General features: G+C 48.0%; 2 protein-coding genes across 2 annotated transcripts in view; one reads left to right on the top strand and one right to left on the bottom strand.

Moving 5' to 3' along the window:
- RAB37 (RAB37, member RAS oncogene family) overlaps positions 1-22004 on the top strand; it is a 71441-nt gene that overhangs the window by 18752 nt on the left and 30685 nt on the right. The gene's annotated exons all lie outside the window — the stretch shown is intronic.
- On the bottom strand, positions 3502-21456 carry LOC132511715 (CMRF35-like molecule 1). Its single transcript, XM_060135230.1, has 8 exons — positions 21345-21456; positions 9244-9573; positions 7804-7924; positions 6890-7002; positions 5267-5289; positions 4793-4939; positions 4102-4301; positions 3502-3637 (listed from the first exon to the last, which is right to left on the bottom strand). Exons 1-7 carry the CDS (start codon positions 21385-21387, stop codon positions 4146-4148), a joined length of 933 nt encoding a protein of 310 aa, XP_059991213.1. The 5' UTR covers positions 21388-21456; the 3' UTR covers positions 3502-3637; positions 4102-4145.

The following is a 22004-nucleotide window of genomic DNA, read 5'->3' as shown; positions in this document are numbered from 1 at the left end:
CCCGGAAGCTTTAGTCAGGTTATACATAATAGTGCACTCAACCAGAACTGAGTGGTTAAATCTCTCGGAGTTTGTCTTAACAGAATGTGCTTTCCTGGAAGGTGGTAAATGCCACCCTCACTCGGATCAGCAGAACCTTACCTGAACTTTCTCTCTCTTGCAGTAAAGGTGCCAGTCTACAGCCCAAAGTCTGCCTTAGCAGGGTCTCCGGAAACGGTTGAGACAACACCTAGATGCCAGTCATTATGAAACAATTTCCCTTCAAACCTCTTGCACATGTTTGCCTCCCTTCTCGCACCCTGACTACTTCCCCAGCGCTCTCAGGACTGAACAAATCGGGCTGGTTTCAGGGCAGAGTCCTGTAGTCACGACCCAAAACCTAAAGAACCTAAATGCCTCCCGTGAGGACCACCAGTCAGAAATCCGCCCCATCCAGCTATAGAACGGACTGGACAAATTTCACAAATATCATGGGCTGCTCAGTTACATCTCTGAGGACATGAGAAGGTCTCTTTTCAGACAGCCACCCATCCAGATGGCTGGGAGCTGGGATAAAAACATTATATCCCGCGATATATCTGGTAGACACTTTTTTAAAGCTTGCATGAGGCAATTAAAAGCGTGAATCAGAGTGAATCTGTCTTCTAGGCTGATTTACCTTCCCTCGGCTCAGCCGGGCGACCAGGACCTTCCACGTCCAGCCCATATCCACCATGCAGACAAAGTCAGGGTGGGAGGGAAGTCCAAGAGGGAGGGGATATAGGTATACATATAGCGGATTCACTTCATTGTACAGCAGAAGCTAACACAACGTCGTGGAGCAATTATACTCCAGTAAAAATAAAAAAATTAAAAAAGAGGAAGAAGAAGCCACCAGACTCCTCCAGCCAAATCAGACGGAGCTGAATACTAGTCTGTGTTCCTAGACATGTCACAAGTTTCACGACAGTAAATCTTTACTAGTATCTGTGGTAGATTCCAGAGAAGATGAGTCCCCTACAATCCGACAGAAGCTTGTACTGAGCGAGTCTGTTTTGTGCGGGCTGCTTAAACACTCAGCAGTAAAGGTACTTCCCGCACAACGGTTAAAATGGCACAGTGACGCCATTCAGAACGTGACTGTCTGTTGTGACTTATTCATGGAGCTCAATTCACTGTTTCATTTAAAGGTCTCCCTACAGGCACTTCGCACTCTGTAAGTCCTAAAACCACCTGGGTCAGAAACACTCTTACTCTGACCCACTCAGCTCAGGTGACCAGCCCAAGCATATTTAAGCTTGCTTGGGTTCCGTAAGCTCTCCCAGGATGATAAAGCCCTTGAGATTCTAGGGAATCATCTTTCAGGGAGTGGGGGGCAAGAAGAAAGAGCAGCCCACGCTGAGATGAGATGGCCATCCACTAAGGCCACCTCCGCCAGACTACTTGGGATGTCCAGAGCTGTGAGAAGTTGGGAAACCCCAGGACACACTGATAATGGCCCAACTAAACATCCCTACGGCCCCAATACCTGCTGGGGCACTTGTCTGTGACCCCCAGGCAGAGCTGGTCCTTTCTTCCCAAGTCATGACTCCCTTCCCTGACACTTCCCTCCAGCCCCAAACAAAAGAAACCCAAGCAAAGGAAGAGACCTTTGTCCTCCAGTCAAGGGGAATCATGGTGCCTCACCGCTCTCATTTCGGGAGGGGAAAAAAGTGTCTCCACTGCATGCTGCTGGGAAGGGGATCCTGAAATCCCTCTGGTTGCCCAGGTGACCCAGGGGTCCCTTCCTCACGTGATGGACACGGGTGTCCCTGCTCCTGAAAGCTCACCCTGAGTTCCCAAGTCTGAACCATCACGTTACTTATTCATTCGGTCAACACATAAATATTCAATAACCCACCCTGTACCTGACATTAAACTAGGCACGGGGGATACAGCAGTGAGTAAGACAAATTCCCCACGTCTGGGCAGCCTACAGCCAGGTGGAGAGGGGGCAATCAGTAAACCTATGTGCCAATAAACAAGTTAGCTCATAAAGTAGTAAGTACTACTTTTTTTTTTTGCGGTACGTGGGCCTCTCACTGTTGTGGCCTTTCCCGTTGCGGAGCACAGGGTGCGGGCGCACAGGCTCAGCGGCCATGGCTCACGGGCCCAGCCGCTCCGCGGCATGTGGGATCTTCCCGGACCGGGGCACGAACCCGTGTCCCCTGCATCGGCAGGCGGACTCTCAACCACTGCGCCACCAGGGAAGCCCAAGTACTACTTTTACTTAGGGCAATGTGACAGAGAGGAATCAGAGGTGTAGCAGGGGCCACTGCTGTTAGGGGGGTCTGGGAAGGCCACCCTGGGAGGGAACATTTGAGCTGAGTTGTGATAATAAAAATAAGCTTTTTTTTTTTTTGCCACACCACATGGCCTGTGGGATCTTAGCTCCCCGACCAGGGATTGAACACAGGTCCCCGCAGTGAAAGCACGGAGTCCTAACCACTGGACCACCAGGGAATTCCCTTTTCTCCTTTTCTCCCTCTCTCCCTCCCTCCCTCTCTCCCTGCCTTTCTCTCTCTTTGGCAAACCTAACTATTCACATATCCGTTGGAAGAGCATTCCAGAAAGAAGGAATAGTAAGTGTCAACGCCCTGAGAAGGAACCACGTATTATCTTGTTAGAAGGAGGGAAGAAAGTCCAGTGTGGGCAGAGCAGGGCAAGTGAGAGGCAGAGTAGCCAGAGAGAGGGTCTTAGGGGCAGGCAGGGACCCATGGACCCTGGGGGCCTCGGGCTGTGGAAGAAGCCACTGGAAGGTTACAAGCAGGGAGTGATCAGGTCTGTGCTTTAAAAAGGTCTGTGCTTTAAAAAGCCAGGCACCTCTGGCTGCTGGGAGGAGACTGGACTCAGGAGCAGAGAACAAGAGGGACTCCAGGCCGGGGACTGGACTGGTTTGGTAACCATGGAGATGGCAAGCTGGGATGAGATTCAGGATTCCAGAGGGAGAGCTGCCAGGACCCTAGAATAAAGACAGCAAGTCCAGCGTCTGTATATACTCGGTGACTGTCCCTGTGTGAGTAGCTGTGTATAGACACACACGCTCACACACACACACACACACACACACAACACACATTATCCTCCTTATACACACGGTCCAGGGTGGTGGCCCAGACTCCAGACTCTGGAGCCAAGATGCCCAAGTTCAAGTTCTAACTTATCCACTTGCTAGCAGTAAAATTTGGTAAGTCACTGAACCTCTCTGTACCCAGATTCCTCCTCTGTAGAATGGGGACAATAATAAAGGCGTCCTCTTAGGGTTGTGGTGAGGATTAAATTAGTTACTGAAGGTAAAGCATTTAGGGAAGAGTACCTGTTACACAGTATATTTTTTCCTATTTCTGCTGTAACAAATTACCACAGATGTAATGGCTCCATTAACACAATACAAATTTATTCTCTTACAATTCTGGAGACCAGAAGTATGAAATCAGTTTCACTGGGCTAAAGTCAAGACGTCAGCCGGGCTGGCTCCTTCCGGGGGCTCTGGGGAGGATCAGTTCCTGCCTCTTCAGCTCCTGGAGGCTGCGGCGTTCTGCGGGCCCTGGCTGCATCACTCCGACCTTTGCTCCCACCATCACACTGTCTTCTCTTCTGTGACCTTCTTGCCTCCCTCCTATAAGAAACCTTGAGCTTATATTCAGGGCCCAGTTGGATAATCCAGAATCATCTCCCCATCCACAATCCTCAACTCTGTTACACCTGCACAGTCCCTTATGCCACAGAAGGTAACATTCACAGGTTCCGAGGGTCCAGGTGCCGCTAAGTCTTAGGACCATTGTTCAGTCCAGCACTCATGATAAGCAATAAGTAAAAGTGAATTACTATTATTATCGTTACCATTGTGACTGCTCCCTCAGCAGCTCCAGAGTGTATCCCCAGCCCCCTCCCAAGCTGTGTGGGAGAGAAAGGGATGTGGAAAGACCCCTGTCTAACTCCCAGAAGCTCCCTGAGACTAGGCCCCAAGCCCAAACCATAGCTGGCCACGATGCTGACTGTATCAGACAGAGGCCTCAGGACCTGGCTGGTCCCATGAAGGGACTGGGGGGCAGGCAGAGAGCAGATGAAGCAGGAACATACTCAGAGGCCTCGAGTGGGTCTGAGAGGGGCCCCTGGAGTGCAGGCTAAGGCTTCCTGATGGCGCTGTATTCCGTGGGTTCCTCATGGCTCCTGCTGGGAATGCGGGTGATGAGGTGCTCCATGTTGCTATAGATTGGCTCTTGATCTGAGGTTTCCAAAGACAGAGCTGCACGGGCAATGTCCTCCCTGAGAAAGGGAGTCTGCAATGAAGACGTCCTCGGGGTTAGAGAGGCTGGCAGGAGGCTGTGCCCACGGACGGAGGAGACCTTGGAGGAGCCTGGGGAGACAGACCCTCCAGGGCTTCTGGAGTCTTCTCCCAGGCCCCCCAGCTGCTCCCCCCTCCACTCTGCCAGGCACCTTTAGCTCCGGCCATGGCAGAAGATGCTCTCCCTCAATTCCATGCCAGGGCAGCACATTTGGCATGGAATCCCAGGTCCCTCAGCCTGTCTGGGTCTCCCCTGCCCAGCATGAGGACCGTGTCTGACCGGGCTCTGAGTCTCCCAATGCTAAGACCTGGTGTGGAGGTACTTCAAATGCCAAAAGCATGCAGGAGCTCTGCCAGCAAGGCTTTCAATAGCTGCATCTTGTCCCAGCACCCACCCTCCCACGTGGGCAGGAGAAAGCCGGTCCTCAAAGGAAGGGCAACAGCGGGTCCGGTCTGAGCCCCGTAGCAGCCCCACCAAGTGCATACCATGGTGACATACTCCACTTCCTCCGCGTTGGCCTGGGCGGGGGAAGAGGACCTCGTGGAAGCCTTCTTCTGGGACGACCCAGAGTTTTCAGTCTGCTGCAGGCTCAGGTTTGTGTAGCAGATGTCGCCCTCCTTGGGCTGAAGCGCCTAGGAGAGGAAACACAGGTTTCTCTTCCACAGAGGGACGCGTGGCTCTCTGCTCCCCTGGGACCCCCCTCTCCCAGCTCCCTCTGCAACCCCCATCTCCTCTTAGCCTCCCACACCTCCCCCTCCCAAGCCCTCCTCCCTTCTGGCTGATGCCAGCATACGACCGGGTCCCTTCCCCGGCCCCTGCAGCTGGGCCATGAGTATATGGACATTTGGGCACAGAGTTTGTCTGATACATTTGGACCTTGGTGCTCCCGGGAGATGGAAAATAAGGAAGTGAGGGAAACGTGTCTGGTGTCTCTGCTCTGACCTCGGGGACTCTCTTACCTGCTCTGGGGATATCTCAGCAGCTAAAAGACAAAAACAATCAGAGTTAGAAAGTCCATCCCCTCAGGTCTGGGAGAGAAAAGAGGAATTAGGCTTCGGGCTCAGAGAGAAGAGACCTGCTTCTAATTCTGATCCCTCAGATGAGAACTAAGGAGACCTCAGCCCATCCATTCCCCACATCACAGAACTGTGCGATCAGCTGCTCAGGTGGCCCTGCCAGTTATCAACCCCCCCGGGATTAGGCTCAACCTAAAACTTCTGCTGGGATTCTGCCTGTGACGCCACCATTTCTCCACCTGCAGGGCTCAACTCAAAGTCACACCTACTTTCTCCAGCTATCCAGGCTGTCGGATCCCTCCCTCCCTGGCTCCCAGGGCATCTGATTTATGTCTGTGTCATCACCCTTGTCCCACTGAATTCTGGTTGGTCTTCAGGGGGGATGCGGGCTGCTGGGTGGCTGAGATTGTCCCTCCCATGCCTTCCGGGTGCGGACTGTACCAGGCACAAGAGGGGCTCCATCAGTACAAGCTGTCCTCGCGACGGGATGGCTCTAAGCTACCCTCTGAGTGGCGTACCCGAGCTGGGTCATCACTGTCTGGACCAGCTCTCAGGTGCTCTCTGGTTCCTGTTTCTTTCTCTCCCTGCCCTCCCCCTGCCACCGTCACGCCCCCAGCTTCGGAGACAACAAAGAAACAAGAAGATTTTCCCTATGGTTTTTAGATACTGAGGGGGACAGAAAGTATTTTTAACTTAGGTCATGGACAATACATTGGGGGGAAAGTATGATGAACAGGAGTCAGGCTCCCGTCTCTCCAAACTACAAGATTCCCCAGGCTGTGGGGACAGAGCAGTGTTAAAGAGGGTCCCATGAGCTCCCAGATCCCAGTGGGTTCTGAGAAAGGGAGGAGGTGCAGTTAATGTGAGAACGTGGAAGTGGAGCCAGACAGGAAAAGTGTTTGGCCGAGGCCAGACCTCGTGATAGACAAGTGCAGACTCGTGAGCAGAGGCCCTTCCCTAAAGGGCAAATATACACAGAACAAGTAGGGTAGCCTGAGAAAGGGCTGAAGGGAGGAAGGGCAAACATAGGAGTGGCCACCAGCATTCCTGAGAAAACACAGAGAACTGTGTATGAGTGTGCGCACGCACATGTGCACATTCGTGTGCGGGCTATGTTGTGTGTGCGTGCGTGAACATGTGCTCGTGCATGTGTGTATACATCCATGCGTGTGCGTGTGTGTGTGTTTCTCCATGCCCCCATGTCTATTCAGAACCTCCTTGACCACCACAGGAATTCTACTAAAGTGTCTGGGGACCCTAGGAAGGCTGCCCGCCTAAGGCCATTGCCATCTCTGCCACCAGGAACCAAACCAAGAAACAGACAGGGAGGCAGAGCAGAGAGGCAAGAGGAGCAAAGAGGGATGAGCAAGGTAGAATTGAGTCCAAAACCTCCTGGGTTCACCTCCAAGCTCCAGCCCCTCAAACTGCCAGTCGCTGTGGCCTTCGGGACGGCACCCCTTCCAGACTGCAGGTATTCCCTTGGGCTGATGGTTCCCGGATGACCAAGCTGGCCCACACGCTTCCACCCAGCCCAGCCCCAGCCCGGTGTCAGCCAGGTCCCCTCACCTTTCTTCTGTTGTTTCATCTTTCTCCAAACCACAAGTGAGGTCACCATCAAGAGAAGAAGCAGCACAGCAAAGATGAAGGGAAGGAGGGTGCTGGCGTTCAGGAACACACTGCTGGGAACAACAGAGGATGCCCCAGGCACCCAGGCTCACCTCCTGTCTTTGGCCTTATCCCACCCACCTGGGAGCAGGGACAGCCACAGGCCTTGAAACCTTTCAACCTACAGGCCTGAGGTTTCCAGTCGGGGAACCCCTACTCCCAGATGCCCTCAAAGATGGTGTTTTAAAAAAAGAGAGAGGGGGGTTCCACAAGGGGTCTCAGTGGGTCTAGAAGCCAAACAGAAATTGTATGGCAAAGGCTCTGAAAAGGCCTCCCTGCTTCTAAGCTTGCCCCCTGTACAGGCTGAACAGTGTCCCTCACGCAGTAATTCATGTTCATTAGGGACTGGAGAAGGTGACCCCTTGGGAAATAAGATCTTTGCAGAGGTCGCCGAGTTAAGATGAGGTCATACTGGATTAGGATGGGCCTGAATCCAATGACTGGTGTCCTTATAAAAGGGAAATGGGGGCACACAGACACAGAGGGAAAAGGCCATGGGATGACAGAGGCTGAGATTGGAGTGATGCTGCCATAAGCCAAGGAGTGCTTGGCTCACTGGCGACCACCAGAAGCTAGGAGAGAGGCCTGGGACAGAGTCTACTTTTGAGCCCAAAGAAGGAGCCAGCCCTGCCGACACCTTGATTTCATTTCTGGCCTCCTGAGCTGTGAGAGTAAGTGAGAGGAGGCCCCAGCATCCTTGAGCTTGAGGGTCCGGAGACAAGCTCTGGCTGGGACCTGGGACTACAAAAGTCTCCCCTTTGGAAGAGTTTGGGCCAAGTGGGCCACATGTAACAGCAGCATCAGAGCTGGCTTACCCGCTGTTGGAGTCGGGGCTGGTTACAGCCAGGGAGTCACTGGTCTCTTCCAGGTTGACCAACACTGTGAACACGTTGATAGCAGAGGTGGCAGGAGTGGTGGCCGGCACTGTGCTGGGTGCTTGGCGTACAGACCAGGTTACACATGGCTCTGCCTGTTCACCCACCCGCAGCCTTACACATGGCTCTGAGCCAGGGGTGGGGATCATGGGCTACCTGAGGAGTCTGGAGCAGGGCCAAGGGAGAGAGCCTATAGCCTGGACTGCTCATATCGCCCTGGCCGCTAGGAGACTCAGAGCCTCAGAGGCAGGTGGAGCTGGCACAGGTCCAGGGAGGACATCAAGCAGAACTTGGAAGGTTGGGGGGGGCCAGGCTTGCCTCAGGACAAGGGCAGCTGGAGTTCAGCTGGAATTCAAACACTCCGGCTGCTTATGACAGGGCCTCGGCCAGGGGCCAGTGCCTCTCACCTTATTTATCCACAAGGACATGAACAGAATGGGGGCTCTCAGGTGGCTGACACACCCCAAATCTGTGACTTCGAACATGAGGACCAGCCCTGAGCAAAACCCTGAGGTTCAGGAAGAGCCTTTACTTGGGGCAAGTTCTAAAGCTTTCACAGTGGGGATGGTTACATCTCAGGAACGCTGTCAGGACTGAACGAAATGAGGCTGTGCTCTGCAAGTATAACAGGCCTCACACGCTCCTGGTGTGGTGGAGGCTCCGTTGACTGTGCGCCCACCCCCGTTGCCACAGGTGCCCAATGAGCTGATGTCACCAGCTCTCTGCAGAAGCAGAGCCCAACAGATAAACTCGATCAGACCAAGGCACTGAGACCACTGAGCCGACACGCTCAGCGTGTTTGCATTCTGAAAGGATTTAAGAAGAGAACATCCTTCATCCCAAATGTGTAAATGGCAAATGATGGGATTTCAGGCACCCGGGAATGCGGTCCTTGGATTGTGGAGGCCTTTCCAGACCCCAGGAATTAATGGCAGCAGCCCAACTGTGCTGGGTCTTTCCCCCTGAGATGGGACATGGACCAGGGGGTGGGAGCTGCAGCTCTGAAGACCCAGCCCCCAATTCCAGAAAGAATAGGAACACCTGGGCAACGGGAGTCCCAGGAAAACATTAGCAGAAATTAGGGTCTCCGGGTGAGCCCATCACCTTGATCTCCATGGGCAATAGACTCGGGCACCGGGAAAAATAATGTGTCGAGAAAGGCTTGTCCCATCCTGGAGGAGGCCCTGGGGGCCATGAGAGCCTCTAAGGGAAGCCTTGCCCCTCCCAATCCCAGGTGGTCAGTGTGGGTTCCATGAGACCTCAGGACTCCCCCACCCCTGTGACGGTTCACTCTGAGTGACAAGTCACTAAAGAGGGACCCCAGGGACCAGGACAGAGCAGGCCCTGAAGAGACACATCTACACATACACATACGCTTACCTGGGTTAATGGTCACTTTAACTCGGACCCCAAGGTCAGTTCCAAATTTCTCAATCCCACACCAGTAAGAGTCTGCATCGTTTAGCCTGAGCTTCTCCATGGTCACGGCGATGGTGCGGCTTTTCCTATTGTCCCTGATGGACACGCGGCCCTTCTTCACCTCCTTCTCTGGTTCAGTGGTTTTAACGACGAACTCGCAGCTGCTCCAAGCAGCTCCTCGGCACCACCACTTCTCATGCGTCTCCCACCCAGGGCTGTATTGACACTTCACAGTCAACGAGTCTCCCTCTAGGCCGCTCACTGCTTTTGGGCCAGTGATGGCAGATGAGCCTGGAAAACACGAATCCGTGTACCTGTCACCTCCCATCCTGAGGGCAGGGCCACAGCCTCCTGCATTGTGAATAGTTCCAATAAACCCAAGGTCCTCATGAGTTAAGTAGCAGTCAAGAAAGGAATACACCTTACACGTAAAGACCTTTTGTTCTTCAAAATCCTACCAGATCAAAGCCACCAGGAAAATCCCATAAAAGCACAACTACAGACCTTAAAGAAACAAAAACGTTGACACAGAGCAATGATAACTTCCTGTAGTTCACCCCCTCTCCCCTTCTCTGTGGCCAGTAAGTCTTTCTATTTCCAGCAATGTCCTTTTGCAACCATCTCTGTGTTATGCTGGTCTGATGGGGAAGAAAGACCAGAGGACCCATTTCCACAGAAGATGACTTTGTACTGAGGACCTCAGGAGGTTCAGCTGAAACACCCCCATCACCTAGCCCTGGAGAAACTTTCTAACCGTTCTAATTGTTTCGAGCGGTTCTACTGTAAACCACCCTGGAAGGAACGCCTTTGAAATCGACCAAAACAGTATGCAAATCAGTCTCCCCATGCTGTGGAATCTGTAACACCCAGATCCCATTTCTCCCCATTGAATTGCTTTGGTTCCTTTGTCAAAAAGTGAATCTGTGGGCTTCCCTGGTGGCGCAGTGGTTGAGAGTCCGCCTGCCCATGCAGGGGACAAGGGTTCGCGCCCCGGTCCGGGAAGATCCCACATGCCGCGGAGTGGCTGGGCCCATGAGCCATGGCCGCTGAGCCTGTGCTCCTCAACAGGAGAGGCCACAACAGTGAGAGGCCTGTGTACTGCAAAAAAAAAAAAAAAAAGCAAATATGTGAGTTCTTTATGGATTTTCCGTTCTGTTCCGTTGATCCATTTGTCTGTCCTTTTGCCAATCCACACTGTCTTGAATACTATAGCTTTGCAGTAAGGCAGGTATCATAGAGTAAAGCAGCATTTCCCGATATATATGTTCTTACTCTTTCTTTCATTTTCTCGCCTTTGAAAGATTCAAGATACAGAGAAATGTATCTTTATTATAAGAAAAACAACACTTCAAGCATGATGAAGAATGGCATCAGTGTCAGACCCTGGGAGGTAGTGAGGACCAGGGCAATCTGGAGAGCAAACGCCCCCCGCAGAGGCGTGGCCCCTCCCACTCAGCCCACTGTCCTCTTGCAAGAAGCAAGCAGTGTAATTTAAGATCTTCTCATTTTTCTGGAGGAGTCCAAATTCTGGGTTTGGGGTGGAACCTCTCAATTGTAAAACCCTGGCTTATTTAGAAACAACAGCCATCCAGCCCGGGCCACCCAAACCCGTCTGCCGGCAGAGCCTGCTGTCCGGGCTCAACTCAGATCCACACGCGTAAGGGAGGTTCTTTCTGTCATTTTCCTTGTGTGTCTTTGTCAGCGTTGGTAGTAGAGATATGCTACTTTCACACAATTGATCTGGCAGATTTCCATTATTTTGCGCTCTGAGATCAGAACATAAATAGAGCAAAGGAATTTTGGTTTCTTTCGGATCTTAAAAAATTGGCTAGAAAACGATCTGGCAAATTCTTCATTGGGGCAAATTCTTTGATTACTTAAATTTTTTTCTCCATGAATATTGACCTATTTAAGCTTTTTTATTGTTCTTTAATAAATTCTGTTCTTTTGTTTTGTTTTTCCCCAAAAGATGTCTATTTTACAGTGTATTAGCATAAAGTTCTGCAAATATAAAGTATCCTTTAATAATTAAATTTTTCATACCTATTATAATGACACATTTTGATGACATGTGCTGTTTTATTTTATTGATTACATGTGTCACAAGATTTCCTCCTTCATGTTTTTCCTCCCCCTCTTCCTCTTTCTTTTTTCCTGTGCTAAACCATTTTGAGATTTAGTTGGTAAATGTTACTGTTTTTAGTTTTAAGTTATTAATTTCTCATAGATATAATTTTATTTCCTTGAGATTACCACGTATCTTTTTCTAATCTGCTAAGTTTAAAGCTGGGATAATTTTCTTCCTTTCTAAAGTTAAATAATGCATGTTGAAAACTAAGAATTTACTTCTGTCCACTTTTAAAGTTAAGATATAATTCGCATATCGTAAATTTTACACTTTGAAAATGTATACTCCCGTGGGTTTTAGGATATTCACAAAGTTGTACAACCATGAACTCTATCCAATTCCAGAATGTTTTCATCACCCCAGAAAGAAGCCCTGTACCATTAGCAGTGACTCCTCACCTACCCCTTCCCTGAAGCCTCTAGAGACCACGAATCTTTCTGTCTCTATGGACTTGCCTTTCTGGACATTTCATATAAACGGAAGCATACAATATACGATCTTTTTTGTCTGACTTCTTTTACTTAGCATAATCTTTTTAAGATTCATCCATGTTATAACATGTATCAATATTTCATTCCTTTTTCTGGCCGAACATTATTCCATGGTGTGAATCTGCCACATTTTGTATATCCATTCATCACTTCATGACATTTGGGTTGTTTCCACTTTATACATAATTTTGGAACACTGGAAAAGTGCTTTTCTTATAAAACAAAGCATGAATCTATCCTCTGACCTAGCAATTTCACTTCTAGGTATTTATCTAAGAGAAGTTAAAAACAAATGTCCACAAAAAAGAATTTTTATCACAGCTTTATTTATAATACCAACATATTAGAAGTAACTCAATGGAGTGGGAGGTTGGGGTGAGCAGATGTGAGCTTTTATATAGAGGATGGAGAGATAGCATGGTCCTACTGTGCAGCACAGGGAACTATAGTCAATATCCTGTGATAAACCCTAATGGAAAAGAATATATTTTAAAGGAATGTATATATATGTATAACTGAGTCACTTTGCTGTATAGCAGTAATTAACACAACACTGTAAATCAACTATACTTGAAAGAAAGAGAGAAAGAAAGAAAGAAAGAAAGAAAGAGAAAGAGAGAAAGAAAGAAAGAAAGAAAGAAAGAAAGAAAGAAAGAAAGAAAGAAAGAAAGAAAGAAAGGAAGGAAGGAAGGAAGGAAGGAAGGAAGGAAGGAAGGAAGAAGGAAGGAAGGAAGGAAGAAAGAAAGAAAGAAAGAAAGAAAGAAAGAAAGAAAGAAAGAAAGAAAGAAAGAAAGAAAGAAAGAAAGAAAGAAAAAGAAACTCAAATGTTCACCAACAGGGGAACAGGTAAACAATTAGTAGCATATTCGTAGTAACAGCATAGTACAGAATAATAAGAAGGAGTGAATTAGTGATACAAAAAACAACATGGATGAATCTCAAAAACACACTGTGTGAAAGATCAAAAGAGAATAAACTTCATGATCCCGTTTATGCAAAGTTCTACATTAGGCAAAATAACCTTCGGTGATAGAAATTACAACAGTGATTCATGGGTGGGGGAAAGATTGGGAGGGACACTAAAGAACTCCAGGTGATGGAAATGTTCTGTATCTTGATAGGTGATACAAGTTACACGAATTTGTCAAAACTCAGAATTATACACTTAAGATCTATACATTTCACTATATGTAAATTATACCTTAATTTAAAAGACTCTTATGGGATGCATCTGGAGTTATGCTTAAGGACATTTTATAACGTTAAATGCATCTATTAGAAAAGTAAAAAGGACTTAAATTTAATAAACATATATTTCAGAAGTTAAACGAAAAACAGAAGGAGGAGTAGGAGGAAAGAAGAAAGTAGAAGAAAGGAAATAATGAAGTTAATAAAAATTAATGAAGTGGAAAAAATCATATAATAAGGAAATCAAAAAAACCTAGAGTTAGTTAAAAATAAATAAATAAATAACCCTAATTAGATATTCATTACAGAAAGAGGGAGGTCTAAATAATGAATATCAGGAATGAAAATGGGGACATCAGTACATATCCTGCACACATTAAAAGGATAATAAGGACTTCCCTGGTGGCACAGTGGTTAAGAATCCGCCTGCCAATGCAGGGGACACGGTATCGATCCCTGGTCCGGGAAGATCCCACGTGCCGCGGAGCGTGCGCCACAACTACTGAGCCCATGCGCCTCGAGCCTGTGCTCTGCAACAAGAGAAGCCACCGCAATGAGAAGCCCACGCACCGCAACGAAGAGTAGTCCCCGCTCGCCACAACGAGAGAAAACCCGCGCGCAGCAACGAAGACCCAATGCAGCCAAAAACCAAAAAAGCTAACAAGAGGATGAGGCAATGATAGGATAGGATAATAAAAGGATATCTAGATAAGATTATGGCAATAAATTTGAAATTTTTTGGAATAAACAGATGCCTAGCAAAAATAATACAATGTGCTAAAACAACAGAAAAAGAAATAGAAATCTGAATAATCTTACAACTATTTACAACATTACAATCTTACAACTATTTACAACAATGAAGGAAGAAGTCATGTCTACCTTACACAAAAGAATTCTGAAACAAAGGAAAGGAGGATGCAATCCCAAATCCATTTAATGAGACTGGCATAATCTTGATGCCAAACCCTGACAAGGGCAGTGCAAGAAAGAAATATTATAAGCAAATATCACTCATGAATATAAGTGCAAAGGTCTGAAATGAAAACTCAGCAAGCTGAATCCAGGGCATCTTTTTAAGATTCATGCATATGTTATAACGTGTGTCAGTATTTCATTCCTTTTTATGGCTGATCACTATTCCATGGATCTGCCACATTTTGTATATCCATTCATCAGTTCACAACATTTGTTTTTCCCACTTTACACTAAGATCCCACATGTCGCGAGGTCAACACCCATTCATGATTTTCTAAACATTCTTAGCAAATGAAGAGTAGAACATGCTTTATCTGATAAAGATTCTCTATTAAAAGCCTCAGGGCTTCCCTGGTGGCGCAGTGGTTGAGAGTCCGCCTGCCGATGCAGGGGACACGGGTTCGTGCCCCGGTCCGGGAGGATCCCACATGCCGCGGAGCGGCTGAGCCCGTGAGCCATGGCCGCTGAGCCTGCGCGTCCGGAGCCTGTGCTCCGCAATGGGAGAGGCCACAATAGTGAGAGGCCCGCGTACCGCAAAAAAAAAAGAAAAAAAAAAAAAGCCTCAGCAAATACCGCAATTAATGTGAGACATTGGCATCTACTTTATAATAATGTGTTAACCTGGACATTGATTCTGTGTCCACTTTTCTGTACATGTGCTGTTTTCTGAAATTCTGACCAACGTAGTAAGACATGGAAAAATATAAAATATAGGGCTTCCCTGGTGGCGCAGTGGTTGGGAGTCCGCCTGCCGATGCAGGGGACAAGGGTTCGTGCCCCGGTCCGGGAGGATCCCATATGCCGCGGAGCGGCTGGGCCCGTGAGCCATGGCCGCTGAGCCTACGCGTCCGGAGCCTGTGCTCCGCAACGGGAGAGGCCCGCATACCGCAAAAAAAAAATATATATATATATATATAAAATATATAATTATTGGGGGGAAATAATAACAGTTATAGAAAAGTTTTAAATCTTAAGTTTAAAAGGATTTTCATTTATAATGGAATTCAATAGAGTGGCTAAAGCCACAATAAATATATTAAAATCAATGGCTTTCCTATAAACCAGCACCAAGTAGTTGGAAAATAAAATAGAAAAGTGCTCATTTACAGTAGTAATAAAGGTGTATTAAATACCAAGAAATAACTTTAACAGAAACAATCAGGATTTATAGGAAAAAAACCATACACAAGGGTTTCCCTGGTGGCGCAGTGGTTGAGAGTCCGCCTGCCGATGCAGGGGACGCGGGTTCGTGCCCCGGTCTGGGAAGATCCCACATGCCGCGGAGCGGCTGGGCCCGTGAGCCATGGCCGCTGAGCCTGCGCGTCCGGCGCCTGTGCTCCGCAACGGGAGAGGCCACAATAGTGAGAGGCCCGCGTACCACAAAAAAAAAAAACCATACACAAACACAATGAAGTTTTCTCGACAGACATAAGGTTTAAATATAAGAGAAGAGCTCTGTTATGATCCTGAATGAAAATGCTGTATACTGTAAAGATTTTCCTCCTTCCCAAATACATTTATAGATTTAACTCAAAACCCCCAGAACATTTTTAGAGCATGTACATTTTTTTCAGATAATCTCCATCTATACACATGTGTGTATATATATGAATATGTATGGCTATGTAATAAATATTATATTTAATATGTGCTAGAGATTATTTGAATAAATGAAGAGACAAGAATTTTTAACATATTAAAGATGAGCAGTAAGGAGGGACTTGCCTGCCAGGTATCAAAATAGTACCAGGCCAGGGGCTTCTTTGGTGGTGCAGTGGTTAAGAATCCACCTGTCAATGCAGGGGACAAGTGTTCGATCCCTGGTCCAGGAAGATCCCACATGCCGTGGAGCAGCTAAGCCCATGTGCCACAACTACAGAGCCTGTGCTCTAGAGCCCACAACCCACAACTACTGAGCCCGCGTGCCACAACTACTGAAGCTCTCGAGCCTAGAGCCCGTGCTCCACAGCAAGAGAAGCCACCACAATAAGAAGCCTGCACACCACAGCGAAGAGTAGCCCCTGCTCTCCACAACTAGAGAAAAGCCCATGTGCAGCAACAAAGACCCAACGCAGCCAAAAATAAATAAATATTTTTAAAATAAATTAAAAAACATAAAATAGTACCAAGCCATAATAAAGAAACCAGTTTGTGAATATAACAAGACTGTATACACATATCAATAGGACACAGTCAATAGCCTAAAAACAGACCTAGTCTATTTAAGAATTTCACATATACCATAGAAGACTAAAACGATAAATAGAGAAGGGAAGGGTTAAGGCATAACCCTATCCTGTCACCTCTCAGTGTGCTCCATTTAGGTAAATATAGAGAGATTAAGGAGGTCAGCATAAAATAGCAAAGCATTTTTTAAACTGAAAGAAAACAGAAGTGAATCTATAAAATTCCTGGATGACAGGGAGATCTTTCGAAACTTGAAATCAATGGACGACAGGAAACTAGAAAGAGTTAGTAGTGAATTTGACTGCATGCAAATATAGCACTTGGACATACCAATAAAAAAAGACTGAAAAGGCAAAGAACAGACTGAGAGAAATATTTAGAACAAACAACATAGAAAAGGATTAATAGAGTTTCTCTCGATTAAGAGTGTATAGAAGAAAAACATTAATACCCCATTTGGAAAACTGATGAGAGGTAAGAGGCAAGTCACAAAGAGGAAATTCAGCAGCTAATAAAATTCAAATGTTTCATTTAAATAATCTAGCAAATAAGAAATGTGGAAGACAACACCTTTTTTCACATAACAAACCAATCAAGTTTTGATGACTCACTTTTTTGCTGACGGGGGCCAGGTGGTCCAGGCACTGTGAGAATATGCTGGAAGGAATGTAGCTGGTTCAGCCATACAGAAAGCCATATGGCAGTCATATGTAACAAACATAGTCATGCCCTTTGCTCCAGTAATGCTACCTCTAGGATTTGGTTCTCAGGAAATAATCAAAGAGGCTAACAAAAAGGGTATGCACAAAGATTCATCACATAATTAGCAAAAATAAAGGAAACAAAGTTAACTTCCACCAATTAGGGAAATAAGTATATAATGAAATATAATGCAAACACTGCTGCTTATGCTTAGAAATATTTTTAATTATGTGGAAAATTCTCATATGAAGTGAAAATAAGGGTGTTAAAAAACCGTATGCAGTATAACACCAATGAACTTTTAAAATATGCATAGAAAACAAAGCTTAAACATAAGTAAACCAAAATCTTAACAACTGGTCACCTCGGGCATTAAGACAGACATAAGGGTTTTTTTTGTTTTTGTTTTTGTTTTGATTTTTATTTATTTATTTTTGGCTGTGTTGGGTCTTCGTTTCTGTGCGAGGGCTTTCTCTAGTTGCGGCGAGTGGGGGCCACTCTTCATCGCGGTGCGCGGGCCTCTCACTGTCGCGGCCTCTCTTGTTGTGGAGCACAGGCTCCAGACGCGCAGGCTCAGTAGTTGTGGCTCACGGGCCTAGCTGCTCCGTGGCATGTGGGATCTTCCCAGACCAGGGCTCGAACCCGTGTCCCCTTCATTGGCAGGCAGATTCTCAACCACTGCGCCACCAGGGAAGCCCCAGACATAAGGTTTTTTGATTTTTCCTAATTCTTCATTTTTTTCCTGTACTTTCCCAAGTGTCAACAATGAGCATTTACTACTTTCAAAATCATAGGAAAAACAAATGCCTGGACAGGGCTGTTTAATAGTGTGGTAGGCAGAGCAATGGCCCCCAAGGATGTCTGTGTCCTAACCCCCAGAATCTGTGAATATGTTCACCCTTACATGGCAAAAAGGGACTTTGCAGATGTCATTAAATTAGGGATGTTGAGATGGACAGATTATCCTGGATTATCCCGGTGGCCCAATATAATCAGAAAGGTCCTTAACCGAGGGAGGCGGGAGGGTCTGAGTCAGGGAAGGAGTGATGACAATGGAGCGGGGGCTGAAGTGATGTGGGACCACACGCCAAGGAAAGCAGGCAGCCTCTGGACTTCCCTGGCGGTCCAGTGGTTAAGACTCCGCACTTCCACTTCAGGGGCCGCAGGTTTGACCCCTGGTGGTCGGGGAAGTTCCGCACGCCACAGGGTGTGGCAGGCAGCCTCTGGAAAGTCTCTGGAAGTGGAGGAACCAAATTTTCCTCCTAGAGCCACCAGAAGGAGCGCTGCCCTGTTGACTCATTTTAGACTTCTTATCTCTAGACTGTAACATTATAAATTTGTGCTGTTCTAAGCCACTAAGATTGTGGTCATTTGTCCCAGCAACCCTAGGATTCTAACGCGGATGGCCATTCCATCTTTAGTTGTCATTTAGTAGCGGATCTGACCCTTGAACTCGACTGAGCATTTAGTATCAGCTCTGACCCTTGGACCATCTGCTCCACTCACTTCTCGGACCCCTCTTCCAGGTCCCCACTCCCCAGCAACCTGTGCTGTGGGAACCCTCCTGGCACAGAGGCAGCCTGGAGCTCCAAGAAGCAGCATCCTCCCTGGGCATGGTTACTCGCAGCCTAGATGATCAGGAATAATCCTAGATCAGGTGGAAGCTAAGCCCCAGGGGGAGGTGAGCGGCTCACGGTCAGTGAGTGACAGTTGGGACTGGACCCCATCTCCGGCTCAGCAGGGGACATCAGCTAATTTCCACTCTGGGTCAGCACGTCTGGGGTCTTGTCCACCTCTGCCACCACTTACGGTGAGGCTTAAGTTGGACAAGACAGCTCATTTTTCTCTGAAAAAAATAGCATCATTAAGACTCTTGTCTCATAGAAAATTAATGCTATAAAGCCCGGTGGGAACTTTCTGGGGTATCTTCTCGTGTACTTTTAAAACAGTGAACCCTTGCAAAGAGGGAAGTAGTGCTGGTTAAATGTGTTACTTGCCATCGGAAGTTCTATGGGAAAGGCTGGTGACAGGTGGCACAGAGGTTCCCACTTGAGACTGGCTTCCTGTTAGTGCACAGCTGAGCCTGTCCCACTTCAGACAGATATTCCCGCTCTGCCTCAATCACTCCTAAACCATATACACACGCGTGCGCACGTGCGCACACACACACACACACACACACACACACACACACACTACTCTCACATCTGCTCACCGTCAAGTTCCCCTGTTCCCAGACGTCAGGGAAGAAAAGCAATCCTTTACGTGCATTCCCTGCTTTGCTTGTCAATTTGTCCCCTGACTTCTCACCCCAAATCTATCTTCTCTGTTTCTACACCGAAACTCAAGGCGGAGCACCCACAAGCCACCCGCAGCCACCGGCAGGAGGAGAGCCACACATCTCTCTCCTCCCCAGAGACCTTTTCCCCAAAGAGATAATAGTATCCTCCCAATCGGCCCCAGCAGGCTGTTGTGAAGTGTGTAAGGAAGCCACAAGGCCTTTCTGTTCCTCAAACGTACCACGGCCAAGCTCATTTCCACATCAGAGCCTTGCTGTGCCCGGTGCCTGAAAAGGCGTCCCTGACCTGAAGTGCCCGTTCCTTCTCGTCTCCCAGGTCTCAGCTCAGAAAGCGCCTCCTCAGAGGGCTCCTCCTAAGCCCACCCTATCGAAAGCACAGCCACCACCCCCTGAGTCAGGGCATCTAGCTCAGCTCTGTTCACAGCACGTGTCACTGCTTGGAAGCATCATTCTCATTTCTATGCCTGATGGAATGAACGATCCAATCAGACCACGTAAAAGAGTCATGGGTCACAAAGGGATGTCCGGTTGTCACGCCCCCTGGAGACTCAGATCCAAACGCAACCACAGAAACTTTTCTCAGGAGAACACGACGGCTCCTAACTCTTCTCTCTGCTCCGTAATTATTTTCTTATGGAGATATAATTCACATACCATGTAATTCACCCTTTTAAAGTGGACAGCTCAGTGCTTTTGTAAGATACTCACAAAGCTGTGCAAACATCATCACTAATTCCAGAACACTGTCGTCATCTCAAAAGAGAAACCCCATACTCATTAGGCGTCCCTTCCCCTTCCTCCCTCCCCCAGTCCCTGGCAACTTCTAATCTACATTCGGTCTCTATGAATTTACATATTCTAGACTTTTCATATGAATGGAATCATACAAAGTCCAGCCTTTTGTGTCTGGATTCTTTCACTGAGCTTAATCCAGGTTGTAGCAGGTGTCAGTACCTCATTCCTTTTCATGACGAGTAGTATACCCTGGTATGAGTATACCACGTTTTATTTATCCATCCATCAGTTGATGTGCATTTAGATTGTTTCCACTTTTTAGCTATTATGGACTATGTTGCCCTGAACATTTGCATACCAGTTTTTTGTGTTCTTTTTTTTTTTTTTTTTTTTGCGGTACGCGGGCCTCTCACTGTTGTGGCCTCTCCCGTTGCGGAGCACAGGCTCCGGACGCGCAGGCTCAGCGGCCATGGCTCACGGGCCCAGCCGCTCCGCGGCATGTGGGATCTTCCCGGACCGGGGCACGAACCCTTGTCCCCTGCATCGGCAGGCAGACTCTCAACCACTGCGCCACCAGGGAAGCCCCCCCACCTTGACTTTTAATCAAAATGGTATCCATGGGACTTCCCTGGCGGTCCAGTGGTTAAGACTCCAAGCTTCCAATGCAGGGGGTGCGGGTTCGATCCCTGGTTGGGGAACTAAGATCCCACATGCCACACGGCGTGGTCAAAAAAAAAATGGTATCCATCAACCTCAAGTTGGCTTCAACCCTGTGTCTCTGCTCACGTCCCTGTCCCCTTTTCCTCTTCATTCTACAAAGCTAACCTCCTCTCGACCTTTCCATTCTACTATTTCCTTCCCCAAAAGCCTAGAACTGCCTCTCCCTCTCCATCTGGCAAACTCCCGCTTCCCTTCCTTCCAGGCCCCCTTCACCCTCACCCCTTCCCGAGAGTCCTCCCTTGCTCATAAAGCTTTCTGGAAGGTGACAGGGCAGGAGCGATTATTCACCAGTTCTCCTGAGCAACTAGGGTGCCTCTGCTTTTCTGTGACCAGTGGGGGCCATCCGTCTGTCCATTTTGAATGACCAGCTCCTGGGTGGTCAGGAGTTATGCCTGGTTCTAGGTTCATCACGAAGACCATGCTCTATATTTCTGCATTGGCCGTTGTGGGCACCGCAACACAAGGGTGAGGGATTGAGTGGATGAAACACACAGGCTCACGACTGGGAGGAACTACTTAGAAAGGGGGTTGGTTTCTCAGCAGGACACCTTGCTGGGCTCCCCACTCCCTCTGCCAGCCACTTCCTCCTGCCCCATAGGCTTTTCCCGAGAGAACAGACCCAGGCCCAGCTCACCTGTGAGCCGGCGGAGGAGATAGAACAGCAGCAGCAGGTGCATTTTCTCCTCACACGGGTCCTCCTTGGTGGAGCTTGTCAGCGAGAACCAACTGCAGTCTGCTTCATCTTCCAGCCCTTCTGCGTTCACTTATTCTCACTCCTGTACTTCCTCCTTCAGGCCCTTCCCACTGACGAATGAGACTCAAAGAGGAAGGAGGTGGAATGGGTGAAATTTCAAGGCAGTTGGCAATTCAAGAAGAGATCATAAATAAGCTTTTGAGAAGTACCCCCCTGTCCGGAGCTATGATGGGTTCTCTAAAAGGAGAACTTTGCTCCTTCTTGGCCTTGAAGTTTTCAGACCCACCAATTCTGAGCAGCTCTTACTCAGTCCTTCTCCGTTGGTGGGAAGACTGGGATGGGGGAAAACCAGCCCCACTGGAGAAGTCGTGGGGAGCACACAATGTCCTAAATGTGGAATTTCAAGCGTAGCCAAATTCTCGGGAGCCTGGAAGGTCAGGAGTTCCACTGTATCATGGAGGGCTTGAGTCAAAGTCAGAGAAGAGATTGTAAATTCCAATCTAGACCAGAGATTGGAATGAGGGGGTGAGGGGGTAACAGAACCCAGACTACCTACTAAAAGAAAGGGGCTCAAAGAGTAGGGACACGGGTATTCCCTGG

The sequence above is a fragment of the Lagenorhynchus albirostris genome, chromosome 20 (genome assembly GCF_949774975.1).
Source record: "Lagenorhynchus albirostris chromosome 20, mLagAlb1.1, whole genome shotgun sequence".
Taxonomy (NCBI): Eukaryota; Metazoa; Chordata; class Mammalia; order Artiodactyla; family Delphinidae; genus Lagenorhynchus; species Lagenorhynchus albirostris.
This window is presented reverse-complemented; position numbering and strand designations above follow the sequence as displayed.

What these genes read in the sequence shown, in the direction of transcription:
- LOC132511715 (XM_060135230.1), bottom strand. Translation starts at nt 21,387, where the DNA reads ATGCACCTGCTGCTGCTGTTCTATCTCCTCCGCCGGCTCACAG. An exon ending in TAAAGTGACCATTAACCCAG is followed by an intron (nt 7,925 to 9,243) that starts GTAAGCGTATGT and finishes CTGTACGCCAAG; the next exon opens with CACCCAGCACAGTGCCGGCC. An exon ending in CTGAGATATCCCCAGAGCAG is followed by an intron (nt 4,940 to 5,266) that starts GTAAGAGAGTCC and finishes TTCCTCTCCTAG; the next exon opens with GCGCTTCAGCCCAAGGAGGG.